The sequence below is a fragment of the Acanthopagrus latus genome, chromosome 22 (assembly GCF_904848185.1).
Source record: "Acanthopagrus latus isolate v.2019 chromosome 22, fAcaLat1.1, whole genome shotgun sequence".
NCBI lineage: Eukaryota > Metazoa > Chordata > Actinopteri > Spariformes > Sparidae > Acanthopagrus > Acanthopagrus latus.
In genome coordinates, this window is record NC_051060.1 from 13,501,902 (window position 1) to 13,522,290 (window position 20,389).

Consider the following 20,389-nt stretch of genomic DNA (forward strand, 5'->3'; position numbering starts at 1 on the left):
TACATATAAAGCAGAGTGTGAGAAGTATTTTAACTAAGTTATGGATAAAAGTCTAAATATAGACTGCAGTGTGCGAGTAGAGAGTTGTTGCACCTGTTTTGCTGGGCGAAGTTGCATCTTTATCATTTTACTGGTTTGTGGACTTTAGTTCACGGCGCCACCTACGTTCAACATGAGCTCAGGTCTAATCAGGCAGAATAAGCAGAAACATCTGCGTGGCTGAACTAGGGGCTTTCAGCGTGAATACATCCCACAGCGGCAGACATTTTGACTTGTCATAGCAGGAAAAAGCACAGGTGGAACTAATGATACTGACAATGGTGCAGTTCCATTATGTGTTCCGGCGAGCCATTACACTGAACCAGAATGCACAATATCAAGAGCACTGGCTGGAACTGCTACTCCAAACGGAATCCATGTTGTTATTAATGTTATTGATTACATCTGTGCTTTTCCTGCTCGGACCTGTCAGAATGTCTGACGTGAGAAAGGTCCACACTGGTCTCATTACAGATCAGGGCTGTCAGTATCTGTGGCGGGCGGAGGTGTCGCAATTGTCAAGGAAATCACTGGTATTGATTTTTATGATGTGATACACTGCAATGAGGATGCACAAACATGACTTGACTGCACCACAATGAATAAACACTCACAGACAAATCATATGGATAACGTCTCGAAACCAAGGGCAGAGGTAACTAATTACAGGCAGTCAAATTACTGCAGTTATGTAATTTTTGGGGTTGTACTTTTTGTACAAGTACTTTTTTTTCCAAGTCTGTAGTTTTAAGTATGCATTACACCATGTAGTCTACTAAGCATTTTTTTAGCCAATAAGGCTAGATGCTCACAAATGGGCAAATGAAAACCCTGAGCCCTGCAGCAGGTGCAGGATTGGAGAGGTGACCACGGCCACTGAGCAGAACAGAGCTGATGTTTTTAGAGCAATTTAGACTGAAAATTTGGAAATTAAGAAACTCTTTTGATTGAATGCCTGCAATTGACAATGCATTAAACAACAACTGTGAAAAAGTAACTAATCTGATTTGCATTTGAGAGGAATACTTTGTACTTTATAATTTCAATACCAGTGGTTTTACTCATGATCAAAACATGGCACAATACAGGAACTTTGCCACAAGCTTCGTGAAATAACTCTGTAATGTCCAAAATTATTATTTTTCCCCGAGAGCTTTATTTATCATTCATCAGCGTCAAGGTAACAATACTATAAAAAAGGACATAAGCATTGTGGCGGCATAAAGTTCATGCCTGAAAGCCACTCTGTGATTTCCTATCTTACTGTGTATGTCAACACAGGTCTGGTTTTATATCACTAGTTGATGTGTGTCATCATGTTTGCACCATTCTTTTCAGTGATGAGCATTAGATCAAGCCAGTGGATAGTTTTTCTCTCAGTGAGACGTTACATTCAACGAGGCATCGTGACAAATGGTAAATGTATTATAAGGAAGTCAAATAAAGGTAAAAAAAAAAAAAAAAAAAAAAAAGCAATGATATGAAATAATAACTTAACAAAGCCTTCATGATCTCTATGAGGATTTCTTGTAGCATACTGATTGTAATTGCACATAATTTGGGTAGACTCTAAGTATCTCTTAAATTCCATCCTTAAGGGTTCAAAAGTTGGGCGAGACTTTGGGAACTTGGCTTTATGGATGTGAAACTTCCCCAGCAGAATTATTAAAATGACAGTCCGGATTTTGTTCACAGAGTATGATATTACATCCTCGGCTTCCAATTTAACTGTATAGCTGGTTTCGGGATCAAGATAATCTTCTACTTTTTTCAAAAACCCACACGTGTACAGACACTCATACATTAATTTACTATTAGTGTTAATACACCTTGACAGGCACACACACAAGGATTATTAGTGGAATGAATGTTATGTACAACTCTAAAATTTACTTTAATGTGTTGGGGGACACTAAATTTACTGTTTTCCCTTCTCCGCAATAATTGCTGCTGAATCCAAGGCAGGTGTGACGATCGTCCCGCCCACAAGTAACCTGATTGGACAGGTTCTCGAACAGCCAATCCCTGAACAGTATCTGTCCTCCCTGCTTCACGTCACGTGACCTTGGTAAGCAAATTGTGGTTAAGTCGCTCTGATGTTTTCATTCATGCTTTGACGGGACTGTCAGTCTGAAGATGCTAGTTTAAGAACATTAGCCCTGATTCAGGACGTCTCAGCATGTCGTCTGACAGAAATGACGTGTGGCAAGAAAAACGTTAGCTTGTCGTAGCCGTTATTGCTAACTACAGTAGCTATAAACAGGACTACATAATGACGTCGACCATAATGACTTTTTAGCACGCTGTGGAGATATTTGCCAGCATCAGGTAAGCTAGCTTTATACTTCAGCTGAAGTTAGTCTCTGCTGTTTTTGATTTCTACAGGAAGTAATTTGAGCCAGTTAGCTAACTATATTTTTATAAGTTATATTAGCAGTAGTTTTATGTGTGTTGTAGACATTTGTAGAAGTAGAATTACCTATTTTTCTGCTGTCGCATAAAGCTACAGGTGAGATTATGTGCTGTGGTTCTGTAGTATGCTAATTTCAATGAGTGAATGAATGAGTGAATTAATGTTGGTTAAATGCATCTTGAAGAACAAAAATACAGATGTTCTCTCAGAGACTCAAAAGGTTTATTTTTGCCTATTCACAAAATAGTCTGCAGGACCAAAGAAAGAATAGAAATTAAAAAATAAATTAATACATCATACTATATTTTCTTTATTTTACATTATAGTCTGTGCTTGTTTTACATTTTAAGACTTTTTTTGTAACCCAACAGAGAAAAAGTCAATTTCCAGACTCCAGAAACTGAAACACATCTGTATTTTATATTGATTCTCATTTTACATGTTCCCTCTTAAATTATAATCTCCTGGGGAAAAAACAAACATTTTGAATACAGACAAGAAAGCCTTTGTTCACAACTTGAAAATGTATTTCCAATGTTTTTAAACACACAATGTCTCGATTTGCTCAGTTTGCTCATTATAGTCCTGATGAAGCTCACAGAAGTGAAGTGACAGTGGCAATTTGCTCACAATTATGATCATAGAATTGGTAGAATGTACCATATTACTCAACCATCATGCTTCTGACAACAGCTCCATGCCATTTTTGGCAGTATTGCCATGATAGATGGAAGTTACAGATGGCTGTCACAACAAAGTCAGAGTGCAGCTGCAGAAGTAAGTCTGTTTGACTGCGATTGCTGGAGGGGGGGATTTGCGGGCATCCGTCAGCACTAACAGGAAGTGACAGTGTGCAGAGAGGTCCTAATTACTGTCTCACTTGACTAATTGTCGTCTCTGAAGAATGTATTCCCACTGAGGTCCCGGGGAAGTCACTGACAGCATTGCTCAAGACATATAGGCCACTGCTGACTTCAGCATGCTGTTATGTTCAAAGGCACCGCTGAAGCAAAGCCACAAGTGGGAGAATGCATTGAACTCAAAACAGCCATGATTACAGGCTCAAGTGAGGCGCGTGGTATGGTGCATTTGCAAGGACATATGCTGTTATATTGTAGCTGTGAGAAAGGAACAGGTTGACGCGCTTTGTATGTAATTGTGAGTGCTAAAGGGGAAAGTGTGCATGTTTTTGTAGGGCCCTTCTTCTACTAAAAAATCCCCTTCATTCTTAGCTACAGTCATCCTGACATAATGGGCTGATGAAGTGAGACCACTGTTGGATCTCTGGAAGCAGCCGTGTTAGAATAAACTTGTAGCATTCGAAACAATGCGGTAGAGATGAGCCTTTAGTACAGGCCGACTGAACTGAATGAATGTCTTCTCTTTCAGGGTCTTAACCATTCAAAGTGCATCAGCTTCTCGTTTCCATGGTTTCCTTCCCTGTGCCAATGCTATCTTTCCACCAGTCTGACTGCAAGAGAGAGGGAGGGGGTAGAGAGAGAGAGCATCAGAGAGAGCGAGCGAGAGAGAGAATGACAGAAGGCTTTTAGCAGTGGTTATCTCTCCTTTGCATAAAGTCCCCTTTGCATTACCCAGCGCCTGAATGGCGTCTGAATAAACACACCAGCCCAGCTCATGTGGAAGCCTCCGTGGGTTACAAGCGAGTGGGTGTGTATAAAGTAATCTAATTTGTGGTCTCCTTCAAAAAACGACACGGTTTGATCACGGATGGAAAAAAAAAAAAAAAAAAAAGAGTACATCTCCCAAATGGCGTTTTTCCTATTAGTCACAATGGCGCTGAAGGAGCAGGAGTCATTTTAACACCATAATGAGACAATTTGCATTCCCCATCACCTCTTCTTGTCGAATCGGTTTACACACGCGGTTATCTAATCCTCACTGGCTTAAAGGGAAGTGAAAAGTTTGTTAAAGTGTGATTTCTCATTTAATAATCCAAATATCAACAAAACATAATCTCAGCAGGGGTACTTACGGGGAGAACAACTGATCCTTCTGTCCTTAAATGCCCGCTGCTCAAGCATAGACTTACAGTACTGCTCAGATGAATGTTGGAAAATTAGGTTAGCATCATTTGTGGGAACCTTAATTCTATTTCACAAATTAAATTGTGGGCAGGGGCACCTGAGGACTTTTTCTCAATGTAATACCTTATTATCGAGCCAGAGGGCGCTGTGACTTTAAGTGGAGACCTATGTGCCTGTCAGTTGACGTCTTCTCCCTGAGCTCAATAAGCATTCCTTTCATGCTGTGTGAGGCTCTGCTGACTTCTACGGAAACCCCTGAATTTTTCCATAATTATGCTAATGGTCCAGATGGTAGCATGATGAGTGCCTTTCTCTTTGATATCCTCGCACTGCACAGTGCTGCTTGTGTGCAAACCCACGCAACCTGCCACACGTTCAAAGTCAGTGCTCCCACACCGCGTATACTTGATCCCCTGTAATTGCTTTGGTGTTTCCTTTAGCTGATGCACCCTTAGCCCTCTTAACTACTAAATGCATTTTTTTTTTTTTTTTTTTTTTTTTTTTGCAAATGGGGATTTGACAGATCCGGTGATGTATAATAGAGTGGCACTCCAACAAAAGAGTGGGTAGGTGGCTGTATCATTTGCTTATCCACACATTTACCTTTATTTTCATTATGCTGCAGTGTCATAAAGATGCAACACGCAAGCGAAATGCAGTGACGTCAGACTTAAAGAACACTTTAGTGACATCAGAGGAGATAAATATGCCATAAAGTACGCCAAGGTCACCTGGAAGCCCAAATTTAAACAGGTCATGCAATAATATTGTAGGGGAGAACGGGATTGGTCGTCACATTCATCAGATCTTGCTCGATCTCCCTGAATCAGGTTTTCCGAATTGCGGTCAGAGGTCACCTTCAGGGTTTGCCACGTCAAAATATAAACATCCAGCTCTTGTGTGTTTCTTTTAAATGGATTTACGATAAAAGAATTAAGTATGAAGAGTAGATAGTAGTTTTCTTTGCTAGGCTACAACATCATGCTTCTCAGGGATGGTTGACACATGTGACAGTGAGTGACTGACACAAGGATGAGTTGAGTGTTATCGTGCTCTGTATTGTTCTTTTTGTTGTATCAGAAACGTTATGAGAGCAGGGACAAAACACGAAAGCATTTTGAATAGCGAGAGGCAGCAGTTGCATGACACATACGAAAAGCCAATCATCTGCTTTATCACAGGCGAACCAGGAAACATATCGGCCAATCGTGTTGAGCGCACAGTTTGGATTCATGTCGAGTTTAATCGATTTGGTGCAGCTGCGGATTAAATTCTAGGAGGCATAAAACAAGAGTGTGTCACATTAATGCACAGGATTACCGAGAAAGCTGAGGTTATTCAAACATTAGGATTTCAACTCGCATTTGTTCAGGTGCTCTGGTGGAATGAGCTGTCTTCATCATGTCAGGGCGCTGTGGTTTGAGCCGTAAAAGAGGTCGGTGTTGTGAAGCTGCGTGCTTGCGTAGTCGAGGTATTTTATGAGGGGAAAGCATTTTTGGGTAAAGTCACTGATCTTTTTTAGCTGCTTTTTATCAGATTTGACTGGTGATTCGGTGAATGCAGTTTTAATGTCCTGTTGACCACGGAAAGGGAAGTTTTGGCTCTCACATTCAGATAGAGGTGTGGTCTCGTTAGTTAGGAAGAACTGCCTAGCTTAAAAGGAGTGTGGTTATATACTAATTATACAAAAGTATTATACTAATATTCTTAAGGATAACACATTTTTTTTTAATTCCTTAATCACTTTTAAATAGCTAGCACCGTTAGCTTGATGCTAATTCACGATGGGAATTGCCATTACGTGCTAACAAATGATCCATTTTACTTCACGCTGAAGAAAAACGCAATGTGTGCTTAGGCTCAAAGGCACAAACCTTCATTAACTTCAATGTGGACACAAACTATTGACTGCTAACATCACATAGTGAACTTGCTGTGTTACTCTGCAGCTTCAACTGAGCAGCTACAGCATCCTCAAACGGTTAAAACTCAAAATTCCCTTTGGGTTAAAAATATAAATACAGACAGGAGAGGGCAGCACATTAACAGTATGTATGTTTATATGTTCTATTTTATGTATTATTACTTATCGCACTAGTTTGATGAGCAGGAACAGCTAAATGTTTTATCTGCACCATAGCAATGATCAGAGGGACTGACAGACATGGGATATGTGTAGCTTTTGGAAATATGTTTCAGTCTCCGGAGGTGTATGATTAAACTCTTTTCCTGTGACCTGGTGTTAAGAAAGAAAATGAAAGCCCCAATAATTCTTTATACTGAATTGCAGTACATATGGATTCGCCACCCAAGTATCGTTATTGTATTGAATTGAGAGATTGTCATTAGGGGTCGTCTAATTTCGCTTTCTAGAGGGCCGATATGATACAGATTATTAGAAATCAAGGAGATTTGAAAACCAATAGTTGGGACTGATTTATTTGCAGTAAAAATGAAACTTTGTGTACTCTTTGGTGAAACATTTTGTAAGAGGATGTTGCAAGTAGCCCATTGTCAAATAAGTTTATTTTGAGCTGGCTGCAAAATCACTGATACCGATAATCTGAAAATGCAGAAAATCCTCCCTGAAAACCAGTCTAGTCCTTATAAGCATATCCACTCAGCTCTGTTGTATTTAGGTTAAATAAAGGGATGATTTTTCTCTTTATGTTCTCCACCTGCAGGAGACGTGTGAGGTCGAGGTCGCTTCAAATGAAACGAAATGTTTCAAATCCATTCTTGAAGACTCGCTCCATTTTGTAATTCCTTTCCCCCCCTATTGCAAATGACAATGGGACATCCAACCCCCTTAGTGTGTGACATCGGCGGCGAACAAGACGTATTAAACAGTCATCATCATTTTGAATGGAAGAAGTCTGAGGAGAGTAAGGTCACTCCATTTCTACCTGACACTTAAGACTTCCATTACACATAAAAGGGGGTGGTGGGGGGGATCTGTTAAAGGGATGCGGTTCTTGAGAGATTCAAATGAAAGTGGAGAGTGTGACGACCAAACCCTGTTCTCCCATAGTGGCTTTATTTTGGAGTAGTTCAACACCACACACACACACACACACACACACACACACACACAGGCCAACCATTCACACCGGGAGTCACACAATGACGGTGTTCATTCAGGCTCCAGGACTCCAGTGGCGCCGATCAAAGAGCCCCTTTCACGTCTCCTTTGGGATTAAATCGTCCTCCATCCCCTCAGCGCACCACCACACCACCGTATACCTACTTATATAGCTCCAGCTGAGGCACCGGCCCATGAAGGAGCTGCTCTGGTGAAGTTGGGGGGTGGGGGGGCAGACACTGATAAGGTGCATGTAGTGTTAAATCAATAGCATGTAGGGCCCGAGCAGGAGCGGCAGATATCTATCTTGCCGGAGACGCGAGCAACGTTTGATTTCAACGATCAGACGCAGAAACGTGATAGGCCCATGTACAGTCAGAGATATGGGCCTGGCTTATTCCTTAAGAGATGTAACCAGCAGAGGATCAGCCCTCTGTGTGGAGGACACACACACACACACACACACACACACACTCTCGAGAATAGTCTGTTGCTGGAAGGCTTTCAAGTCTAAAGTGGAGTTATTTGCATAGGTTAAATATTCGTTGCCTTTCAGCAGCTACCGTCGATATCACGGATTTGCTGTTCTGCCAATTTTAATTTCCTTTCAAATTTCCTTTCATCCCACCTCCTCCTCCTCCTCTTCCTCCCACTCCCACATTTCTGGAATGAGGCTGGAAGTTGTTAAAAGGTCGCAGCTTTGAGATGCCGTAAAGAGAGGCGAGGTGGAAGTTGTGAATGATACAAGACAGACAGAGAGAAGGTGGGCAAAAGAAAAACAATGCAATTAAGTCCTGCAGGCATGAGACGATATCACCGGTGTGCAGAGGGTTGGACAGTATTTGTTGTTGTGTGCAGTGCAGTGCAGTTGTGTGTGTGTGTGCATGCGTTGTTGTTTTCTTTACGTGCCAAATAGAGTGTTAAACGCGTCTGTGGACTTTGCCAGGCGCACAACATCGGCTGGATCGCTTCTGGTTGGTTTTGAAGCATGAGGAAGACGAGGAATGTCTCTGTCCGTGGTGCTGAAGAGAGATCCCCGCTTCATTCGAATAACTAATTAGTAACTCTGTTTTAAATTCTGGTGCGGACCTGCTTCGCTTCCTGTGAGCCGATGCGCATCTGGTGGTCATCTGGACGGGCTGCATGCATCCAAGCCCCCGAAGTTGCACATTTAATTTCAGACAAATCCTCCAATCTCCGAGCGCAACTTTATTGGAAAGACACGGAGCAGCCCAGACGAGGTGGAATGAAATAAACTTTCCCCACTCCTCCTCCTCCTCCTCCTCCTCCTCCTCCTCCTCCTCTTCTTCCCCTCCTCCTCCTCCTCCTCCTCCTCCTCCTCCTCTTCCCCTCCTCCCCTCCCCGTTATTCCCCCCCACCTCTTCTCTTTCCCACCTCTTTCTATCCATCTGTATCTCCATCTCCCTCGCTCTCCCTCCTCGCTCTCTCCGGTGTGCGCGTTCACAACGCTAACCTTGGCTCGACGTCAGAGCCTGTGCAGCAGTGCAGTATAATGGGAGCGCAAGCAACCCAGAGCGCCTCATAGGGGGGCTGCATATCGCTGCTGTATCCTCTGCCTGGCGCTCGCTCTCGCACTCGCTCTCCCTCTCTCCGTCTCTCCAGCACCTCAGCCCCACAGCCCATGCCCGGGCGCCCCCCCCTCCTCACTGGATCCGTACCCTTCGACATGGATGTCCCGCCGTCCCTCGACCCGGAGGATTGTTGCTTCTTGGCGCAGTGAAGGAGGAGAAGGGGAAGGGAGAAAGGAATCATGCCGGGACTGCTAATGGATTTAGGGAAAGCGCAAGTGACCATGCCGTGATCTTGCGCATCCAGGGCCGCCGTCACCCTGCCTTGCCCAGCGACCGTAGAAGAATTCCGGGGGAATCGAACCCGCGCACCGGGTGGATTAAAAAAACCACTGTGCATTTTTTTAAAAACAACATGAAGATTACCTCCCACCATCTGATGATAACCAGTCTCGATTTCAGGTCCAACCTCAGGCTGATCCCGCTTCTGCTGCTGTTTCTTGGTTACTCTCGCGGGATGCCACACGTTTTAAGATTTGGTAAGAATCTGTGTGTGTGTGTGTGTTTGTTTGTTTGTTCATTTAGACACGATTTCATCTGTAACGACGTCCGGCCGCACCAGCCGGCCGTGTGGCCGCGCGCCGTGGAGCGACATTCACGGCACGCAGAAAGGCAGATTTGAGGAGACGTTTACGGTCTCACTCCCGCCGTGTTTTGTCACGAACAGCCGGCTGTAAAAAAAAAAAAAAAAAAAAAAAAAGAGAAGAATTTGTCGAGTTACATCTCTTCGTGTCCGATCATGTTTCGTGACAGTCATTTGGAGGCTTATAACCGGGTGCTACACGAAACCTCCAGTCCGGTCTGACAGTAACTTTGAGTGTAAATGAAGTGTAAAAGGAGTTTCTCCTATGCAACAGTTCACGGAGACGTGCAGCTGATGAAACTCGGAGAAAAAAACACCACCACCAGAGTCTTGTATCTACACGGCCCTTTTTAAACTGCTGACACCCCGACATGTCCTCTGCACCAGATGTTTACATGTAAACATTACACCCGGTGTAAGACTGCCAATCAATCACTCTGATCTCTCGCCGGGGGTCGATCAATAGTTTTACTTTTCATCTTTAATCCCGTTGAACCGCCATCCGAACGGGAATCCCTGTGGTTTTAACAAAAAAAAAAAAAAGAAAAGAAACAACTGACGGAGTAACATGAAAGTAACAGCTAAAACAGAGAAAATAATCAGCCACGTCTTAAGAATTAACTGTTGATGATGAAAGTGTTTCCTCAACAGTTGCTGATTCAACTTGGAAAAAAGAAAAAACTGCGCTCAAAAAAAAAAAAAAAAAAAAAAAATCACTACATCACATCCTCTTGTGGCTGTCGCTTAATTAGATCCGTCTCAGGCTGGCTGCTCAAAGTACACACAACATCTTGGAGTGACAGGGGGAACCCCCACCACCACCACCCTCCTCCTCCCCCCCCCACCCCTGACGAGCGGATGTCATCAAATGTTGACAACACATCCTTACAACCCCCCCCCCAAAAAAAATCCCCCCTGAGGGTCCTGTTTGAGAGTCAGGCCGCGTCCGCAACAGCCGCCGCTATGGCAACGGGATGTGCTTGTCCTCCTGCTGCATCCTCGGCCCGATGAGCGATTTCCCGTCTCGCACGTTGTCTGACAGACGCCGGGCGTCTACTCACTAATCCTCTGAGGGGGACCGGAAAAAGTCCCCGAATGATAGTATTGTGCACGAAAGTTTCCAGGCTGGAGAATAATGAGCACATTCTTGGGAGGAACACTGAGGGAATAATTGATAATGTGTCTGTGGAGGGAATTCTGGTGTGTGTCCAACAATATGAGATAATATTTGCCTCCACCTCAACATGCATTTCCAATGTGTCGCCTACGGTGACGTGCAGGATCTGGCAGCAGATTTATAATTTTTTATTTATGCAGCCCAAAAATCACACTCACATTGCCACCGTGGGCTTTTACAGTCTGTGCAGTGAAAGACATCCTCTGTCCTCAGACCGGCAGCGAGCAAGACAGACACAAGAAGCCAGATAAGAGGTGATTCGTGTCACTCAGATCTTGATCTCTCACGTCCGTGTTCAGGTGGCAGAGATGCTGCCAGAAACGCTGCTGTAAAAAAAAAAGAAAAAAAAAGAAAAAAAGCCAGATCTCTGTCCGTGGTCCTGAAAAAAGCGGCTGCACGAGCTGCCGAAGCTCCCGCTCAGGACCACAGGCAGCGAGCGGGCTCTTCGGTGCCTGTTGCTGCACAAGAAACATGACACTAAACGCCTCCCTTAAAAGCCTTTCGTCTCTTGGCTTCACATCTCTCTGTTATAACAAGGCTCCATTTCGCGTGGCGTAATTCGTTCCCTTTGGTGAAGATGATCTGCTTATCTGTCTGTGTTTGCTTGTACTGTGAAGGAGCTGAGTCTCCAAAAGAGAGGAGATGGATGACGATAGATTTGTGCGTGCGCGCGGCTGATTTTTATCAAAAGAAGAAAATGTATGTCAGTGTGCGATGGAGAAGAGAATTACAAAACTGCCTTGAGAGACAATAGAGCCCACTGGCCCTTTTTCCTCGAGCATTTCCTGTCCTGCAGGATGTGCTTGCTCAGCAGATCATCCCAGCTGCTCCTGCAGGAGGCCGGCTAAATGAGGAGGTCAGCTCCCCAGGGCCTGTCTGTTCCCTCACTGCCCCAAGTTCCATTCTGCCCAGACAGGCGGCTCACATTGTACAACCACTGTTCTCCTGTCAGCTCGAGACCTTTTACACACACACACACACACACACACACACACCATACAACCGAAGCATAGTCAGCCCTTTGTATGTAGGCAGAGCGACAAGTGTCAGAGGAAACAAAAAAGAAAAATCACGAGAAGCGTTCCGGCCACCAACCGCAGCCAAATGCTGAGCCGATTTCAACACAGAATTTAATTATTGTGCTCGGTGGTCCTCGTTTATAAATCTTACAGGTAATTCATTTACTTTGATTCAGAAATGGGCCGCGGTGCAGCCGTCACAAGGTACAATAGAATACCTTCCGGTGAAGATTCTCTCCTTCTAACTGGCTCACACTTGCCTTTTGGGAGCTCTGAATGAGACTCTGCAGCTACCGATACTTAAGGGTCTCACAAACCCGGAGAAAGAACTGAATGTTTTTTCTCCTCCCTTCAATAGCCGCTTTGGTTTTCTCTCCACTTTCACTCACACCGTAGGCTGAAGGAAACGCTGGAAAAACATCCACTTTAGACATGAAATGAAACGTTACCGCTCAGTAGTGAGGCACAAAAGACAGAACTCAGTGTTGAATTTGCAAGCTGAATTATAGTCGGGGAACATGCTAATATTCTCCTTGAATTTGAGAATGCAGTAACATCTGACCTTCTTCCTTAGATCATCTCAGTACAGTAGCAGTTTAAGATGCGGCTGCTCTCAAAGTTCATCTTTCTCTTTTTGTCGTAGTGGAGCTGTTAGAATTGAGTGAAGTGAGCAATCACAATTTTGATAAATTCTGGGTATATATATATGATGTGTCAGCTAACCTTAATCCTACTGACTGAGTGATATTACTCACAGGAGCTTCACTCCTGAGTGATATTACTCACAGGAGCTTACTCACAGTTTTTTCAATGCAGTTTTGATATATGGAACTATTTTACATCAGTTAGACGATACTGCTGCCCAATATTTGACCGATCAAAGATCCATCGATATCAGCATTTTCATTGACCGATATGTGCCATTATTAAAACTTAACGCAGAAAAAGATGCTTGGGGTCATTTTCTCATTATTACATTTGAAGCGGAAGGTATTATTTCTGTGCATTGATGTCGTTTTGGGCTATTTTTCTATAAAATGTTAAATGTCCTTCTTCCATAATGTGTTATAAATACGTTTGAGGCGTTGTTGCAAAAAAGTGCATATATGTATAAATTATACAAAAACAAGAATTGGCAGATATATCGGTTTCAGATTTTTTTAACCCCCCACAGTCAGTACTGACATTGTCTACTAAAATCTATTATAAAGCCGATATCAATAGTTCTTCCGATGTACGCACACTTTTTGACACGATCCCTCACATGTTGACATGAAACACTTGACAAAAACTTCTAAAGGAGGCAGGATATTTTGCAGTTTGACAGTAAATTTAAGTGTTTAATATGACATCAGTGAACTGAAACAGTAAACTTCACTCCAAATGTAATAATTATAAATCACCTCAATCTTTCTTTCCCACACTGGGTTCTTCTCATATCAGACGATAACGACAACACATCCGCCAATATGATTTATCTGTGATGTACCAATACAGGACAATGATATCAGCCAATTGTATATCGGTTGGGTGCTGGACTATTTAATGTGTTCATTTTACCGTACACACTGCTGGGGGGAGAACAGAGGCTCATTGTCAGTCATTTTTAAGGAGTAAGGCAGCAGGCATGCAGCAGACACAGATTGTTGGAAGTTTAAAAGACTGTGGGTTCATTTCAGTTATCTTATATTGAGTTGAAATTCCCTTGGTTAGTTTCAACATAACGTTTACTTGAAGGTATTAATGATAAAAGGTAATGGTAAACAAACCTTTAAAGGGACTCTATATAACAATTTGTAATGAAATACATGTATGAATCACTTATTTATTGGCCAACTGTGAACAGATTGTAACGTGATGTGAAAAACGAGACCTTCCCCGTCTTTCTCAGTCGCCTACAGCAGCCTGTAGATGATTTGTTTTAGTTGTTTAATGCTGCTGGACTGCAGATTTCTTCGTGACAGACTTGGGTCAGATTTTCTGTGACAGTCCAAAGGCTGTGACTTTATGCACGTTTGAGCGCACAACACAACAACACCAGCGCATGTTTAGAGATGGAGTCCACTTACGTGAACTAACAGGCTTCTAGCACAACACAGTTCAAGTTCCACAAACCCTCTTTAAGACATAATGGGGATTGTACGTGTGATAGGAGCTGCAAATTGTGTTTTTCATTTGCAAATGAACTGTAACATTCCTTAAAATACGTTGTTTTTTTCAGATCACGTTAATTACATACCTACAAATGGTAGATTGACAGTTAATTAAACTTCAGTTAATAGCTATTTCCTGATTAACAAACATTGACATGCTTTATAAAGCATTTATCAAGCAATTATTTATTGTGACTTGTGACTGTGACTATGTCAGGTTGTCAGCTCATATTCCATTCTACTGTGGAAACAGTGTTGTATGTGCATGATCTTACTTGGCTGTCCTCATAGATAATGTTCATTCATACAAAGAAAGACTGAGTCATCACATCTGCCACCCCGTCCGAGCTAATCAAGTTTAACTTTCCGACATGTGTCCAAATCATGAAGGTGCCTCAGGAAGAAGTAAAACAACAATGAAATTGAGACATTTTTTTAAAATTCCGATGGCTATAGTTGGTCTGCGGCTGTGAGGTTGAGTGATAACATTATCACCGCCATCTTCAAACAGCACTGGCAGACGCAGTATGTCCCTGGGCTGTCATCGGCTGCTGAAAGCATTGTTGACTCAGAGATGCTCATTTTGTTTGTTTATTTCCTGCTTATGTTTAGATTTTTCCCAGCGCAGAGATGTCTGGGAATATTTATGACTAAAAACACAACGCTGTTTTTCATTTTGGAAAGGACATCAAGTCTGTTTTTTTTTCTCCCTCAGTCCTCTGGCAAAAGACACAACCCCCTCTGGTAAAAGCTATGTTTATCTAGCTACTTCCACAATGCTGTGCCAGGATAAAGGTTCTTTATTGCATTTCTAATATTTAACAGCCTTTTCATCCCCTCGACTGGGCTGTGGTTGCGAAATTACAAGGCTGTCAAGAACAAGCAAGGGTAGAGGGAACAAATTCAAGGGGAGTTTGTAGTTAATTGACTTTATTTGCTTTTGCTTTTTCCGCCAGCCTGGATTATCAGCGCGCCGGAGTTTAGTTTGGGATTGCAGGAATTACGGATAACACCCTGTGCTCTGGCCCACTGCCAGCGCGTTCACAGCAAACACATTTAAACAGGCACAAAGCTGCTTAAAATATTCATGTGTCACTTGGCCCCGCTATAGCTTATAGAAATGTGAAACTATCTCCTCTCTGCTGGCAAATGATTTCCATGGTTTAAAAATACCCACCGTGGGTTTCAAGAACAAAAAGGAGATCTGTCCTACATTAGCATGCAGCACCACACATGGGCTTCAAGCAGGGAACTATCTAGATGGATTTTTTAAAACATGTTTACGTTCCTGAGTCTTTGAAGGTCTTGCTGTCATGCCTCAGTTACAAAAGGCTCAATAGTCATTAATTCTTTTTTTTTTTTTTATCCGTTTTCAAATGGAAAATATCTGTGAGGTATGAAATTAGTTGTTGTGCTCAGCGTTAAAGCAAGCTTTGACATTTACCAGCTACATTCAAATAGATTATTTACATGGAGGAGGCTTTAGATGATTGATGGTTGCAAGGTTAACCAGTTCCGGCATAACTGCCTCTTCATATTGTCTATGTTGAAAAATCAAATGGAGAATACATGTGAGACTTGCGTGGAAGGCTTGCGTCCTGTATTCATTATTCACAGCCCCTCACTCTATGTCATTGTCACTCAAGGATTTCCCCAGCTTTCAGGAAGGGTTAGGGGGTCATGTGTGCAATTGTTCTGTGAAACTGTCCCTTGAGAAGAGCCCTGCAGCTCGTCTTGCCGCGTGGTTGTCTGGCTCAGAGCTGACGGAAGGTCAAAGCGGAAAGCGCTCACAAGGATTCACGTTTTTTTTTTTTTTGTTCGTTTTTTTTTCCATTGTATCTTTTAACACATGTGGAGCTGTCCTTCTCACAATCCCAACAAGTGAGATAGGAGAAAATTTAAAGCCACTGAGAGGTGTAAGAAAAAAGTGTTTGTGAGAGAGGAAAAAAAAAAGAAAGAGAGAAAGAAAGATGGGGGTCTGTGTAAAGTGTGAGCGGGAAGAAAAACAGCAAGTGTCGAGGCCAGCAGATACAGAGTAAAGATAGATTAGTTTGCCTCTGAGCAGTCCACTCTCAGCCCACTCTCAGTGTTTTATTACTGTTTTTCTGATGGTTTCTGTGAAGAGAGACAGAAAAGACAGTGGGAGTCTAGGAGTCAAGCACTGCAACTCTGAATAAACATCAGCTGTGTAGTACTAGCAAGCTGAGAATTTGCAAGGGACTAGACTGCATTGATTATTTTCATTAACGATTCATCTGCCTCGGGCTGGAACATGTCAAAAACTTGTAAAATATAAAAGAAATGCAAATCAGATTTTCCACAGTTCAAAGTGACATCTTTATTTTGCTTGTTTTGTCCAACCCAAAGTCTAAAATCGGATGAAAATTCGCAAATACTTCCATTGAAGAACCTGTGATGAGCAAATACTTGAGATTTTGACTGATGCAATTAATCGACTATCAGAATAGTTTGTGATTAAAGGGTAACTCCGCCAATTTGACACATTAAAAGTGTGTTTTATGGATCATGGGGAGTACTACCACTGAGTCTTAAGAAAGTAGTTTTTGCCACATGTAATGTGATAAATTGCCTCCAGTGATTTCACTCAGTGGCTAAGTTGCATTGTGGGTAATGTAGAAGCAAGGTTCTGAAAAGGAAAAAGAATGTGTGGAATAAAATAGGTGTGTTCTCAGGTTCTGCTTTGTCAGTTTTGACCATTTGTCTTAATTTGTCAATCTTTGTATTTGTCATATCCATTATATTGTCCTGGTGCCTACATTACCCACAGTGCAACTTAACCAACAATCACCAGACATCACGGGAGGCAATTTATCACATATCACAAAACTGTCAGAGTTACCCTTGAATCACTCACTGTTTTGATAGTCGATATATTGTTTAAGTCAAAATGTCAAATATATTCATTACAGCTTCTTCAATTTAATTATTTGTTGCTTTTCTTCTGGCTTTGGACTTTGGGTTAGACAAAATAAGCCAATTAAGTTACCTTTTAATTGTCAAATATCTGCAGCTCTGCCTGGGACTATACAGATATACACATGAAAAAGCTATTACAGGAAAGAAAAATGCTAGAAAAACAAAAACCATAAATAACACAGATATCCTCGGGGGCTTAAACCCAGAAATGTGTTTTATTAAGATCTCATGCATTCATCTGTATTGTTTCATTACATACGTTGCCGTCTCCACATCCAGTAGACTGCACAGTGGTGGGAATCAATACAAATCAATATGTTTGTTTTTGCAAAGAGGAATAATAGGGAGGGGAAAAAAAAAAAGAAAAACTGGCAGCAAAGCAAGAAACCAGTGCCAAGTTGCGGTTGGCCTCTCCTGTGTGCATCTATCACAGGTTTCCTTCCATCTGCGATAATGCAAACATATAAACCAAGATAAAACATAAAACAAAACAACAAATGTGTACGATAAGGAGGATGTGTGGGATCGGATTAATAATGCATGTAGCTGTGAATTAAAGACGACTTTAAACTGCCACGCGCTGTGGGGACTCGTGTAGGCCTGTATGGTATTGATGTAGTCATTAACACGTTTCGTCTTCCTACTTGACACCCCTTTCCGCTACGTTCAAACCCTCGACCGAGCGCATTTGCGCTGACTGTGATATGCATTCCGAGCCGGCTGTGCCTTAAATGGTGTGAAAAATAGACCATTTACTTGCCGCAATGTCGTGCCACTGTTTGCGTCATACGTGGGAGTAACACATGAGCCCTTTGACTTCATAGGAGCTCAGCCGCGGCGATTAAGTATTAAGTGATCTCTTAATAGAGGAAAACAAACACACAGCTTGTCAATGGTTTGTTATGGAAGCTGGTGATAGTGCTAATTGGGAGCCAGAGTAAATGTTTACCGTGTATATACTCTGATACAGTGGAGGGTCATTGATTTTCTTTTTGCTGGATGGGTTTGTTGCCATAGAACCCAACGGTGAATATGTACATATCATTTTATTCATGCAGCGTTATGTATTCTGTAAAAGGGAAGACATTCGCATGTGAATTGCAAGCACGCAGAGCAGATATTTGGAGGCCCATAACACCGTAAATGCAAGCATTGACGTCCAAACTACCCGGGATTCAGAAGTCAATCGATTACAGAGAGCCCTCCTGCGCTTGCTATGATATGAGGCACCGATCAGGTTAGGAATGTGGTGATTCACCTTCATCTCCAGCCAGCTGAATAAAAGAGTAAGAGGAGGAGGAGGAGGGCGAGCGGCTGACTGAAAGAGAGAACGCAGCAGAGTTCGGGCTCCCATTGACAGCACAGTCGGTCGGATGTATGAACGTTTCTCTGTGTGAACCAAGGACACGGGGGGAAATGAGCTCTGTGGGAGGACGTATTGAGGCAGGCTTACTTAAAATCATGTTCTTTGAATCAGCATGACACTCTATTGTCCGCAATCCACCAGGGCTATGCAAAATGTCTCCTCCTGCTATGTTGAATTTCATTTTTTCTGTTCTTCCCCTCCTTTTCGCTCAGAGGATTTTCAAGTGTTTTTGTAGCTTTCTCTAAAACAGTCCTCTTGTTTTGAGGGTATTTTTTGAAAGGAAAGGTGAGAGCAGAGGATAAATGCGCACAGGAAAGAATGCGGCTCTTTTGTGTCAGCTCTTTGCCAAAGTAAATGGACCAGAGAGGAGCACGAAAGAGTGTCTTTACTTGAGGAATTAAAACAATCTCCTAGGGCTGTGCGATATTGCGGAAAGTATTGACACGATCAATTTAATCCCAATCGCGATCCAAGATCTAAACTGCAATCTTTTTGTTCCCTGTAATCCACAGCCAGACTTGAAATGTTCTACAAATTCCCCCATTTGCAGCATCAAAACACAACATTGAAATAAAGATAGCTCCTTATTTTCCATGTTGTGATCTATCAGAATGTATTACTCCACATGGCTCTTCTGGCTTATTGAAAATAATCAGCGTAGCTATCTAGTTGGCAACATCACTGGTTTGTTTATGTATCCGCTGGTCAATGAGGTCACGTAAAGTTTGCAAACGGAAGTAAGAAAATGGTAAATGCTGCGATCAACTTTTTTCTGGCTGCAGTAGCGTCTGTCAGGGTTTCTGCTGCTTATCGCCCTCACCTGTGAAGACACATTTCCTCATTTGTTTGATATGAGCCACCGATCCCCACCCTTATCCATGTGCACAAAGCATTACGGGGGCTTGGAGCAGACTCGGATTGATCTCCTGTCTTAGGTCTTTTTTTTTTTCTTTTTTTTTTTGAGGGTTTGAGGAGACATAATGAAGCCAATCGACTCTGTTTCCCTCTTGCGCAGCTGCCGGTGTGATTATACCCACACTCGGCCATTACTTTCTGAACATGACAAAAGGCACCGAATTTCCTCCCCAGCAGGGTGTGGATGAATATGAGGAATGGTGACATAAACAGGAGACTGCAAGAACAGAAGAAAGATTAGAATAGCAATCTTGATTTTCACCTTTATTCTACCCTTTCTTACATTTATCCTCAAGATCTTTTTCTTATTTATTGAGAAGAAACGAGTGCACATTTTTGAGGAACTTCATTATTCAGTAATTTCTTTTTTATCGGCAAGCCTTTGGCTGTTTCCCTCCGTAAAGTCGGGTCTCTTTCATTTGGTTTTTCTGCTGCTGTGCAATTGCCCCTGTGTGTGTTTGCAGAACAAGCGAGACAAATTGACACGCCTTTGCAGGAGAGTGTAGCATATTGACTCGTACCTGTAGCTGTGATTATTGGCTAGCTTGTGTACAGCGGTGGCTGATGGGATGCTGATGAACCCAAACTGGGAGCTGACTTTATCATGCCCTGTGGCTGAGGGGGAGGGTGGAGGTGGTGGTGGGGGAGGGGGTGCTGGTGTCCGTTCAGGTCTAATGGGCCATCCATTCAGTCGTTTAATTGAGTGTCTTTTATCTGCCTCCAGTGACCTCTTTTATTCTCCATTTCTCCCTCTTCGTTTCCTGCGCTCATCCATTTTTTTTTTTTTCCATCCTCCCTCCCTCCCGTTTCCAAACTCTCCTCTTTAGTTGTCTGCAAGAATGCCCGACTTCAGTCATCATGGCTGTCACCTGTTGTTTTTCTGAGCACATCTTGACGGGTTGTGAGGAAACAGTGTGATGGCGGGCTGCACTTTCAGATTCAGATCAATACCCAGCATACAGAAAATAGGTTTTCTCTTCTTTTCCCTCACGTATCTTCCTCTCTGTCCTTCACTGTCCTTCTCTCAGTGTCATCTTTGTCTCCCTTTGGCTCTCAGCTTGTGTCCCAGTC

At 42.6% G+C, this 20,389-nt stretch overlaps 1 protein-coding gene across 3 annotated transcripts in view; it reads left to right on the forward strand.

The window, feature by feature from the left end:
- The first annotated feature begins 2,130 nt into the window (after positions 1-2,130).
- LOC119012681 (glutamate receptor ionotropic, kainate 2-like) overlaps positions 2,131-20,389 on the forward strand; it is a 77,715-nt gene continuing 59,456 nt past the window's right edge. For 2 of the 3 annotated variants that reach the window (XM_037086708.1, XM_037086709.1), the window contains exon 1: positions 9,080-9,647. In XM_037086708.1, coding sequence (XP_036942603.1) covers positions 9,524-9,647 — 124 coding nt within the window. In that variant the 5' untranslated portion in view covers positions 9,080-9,523. Of the gene's footprint in view, positions 2,368-9,079; positions 9,648-20,389 lie in introns of those variants that run through there. The other variant, XM_037086707.1, reaches the window with a different exon arrangement.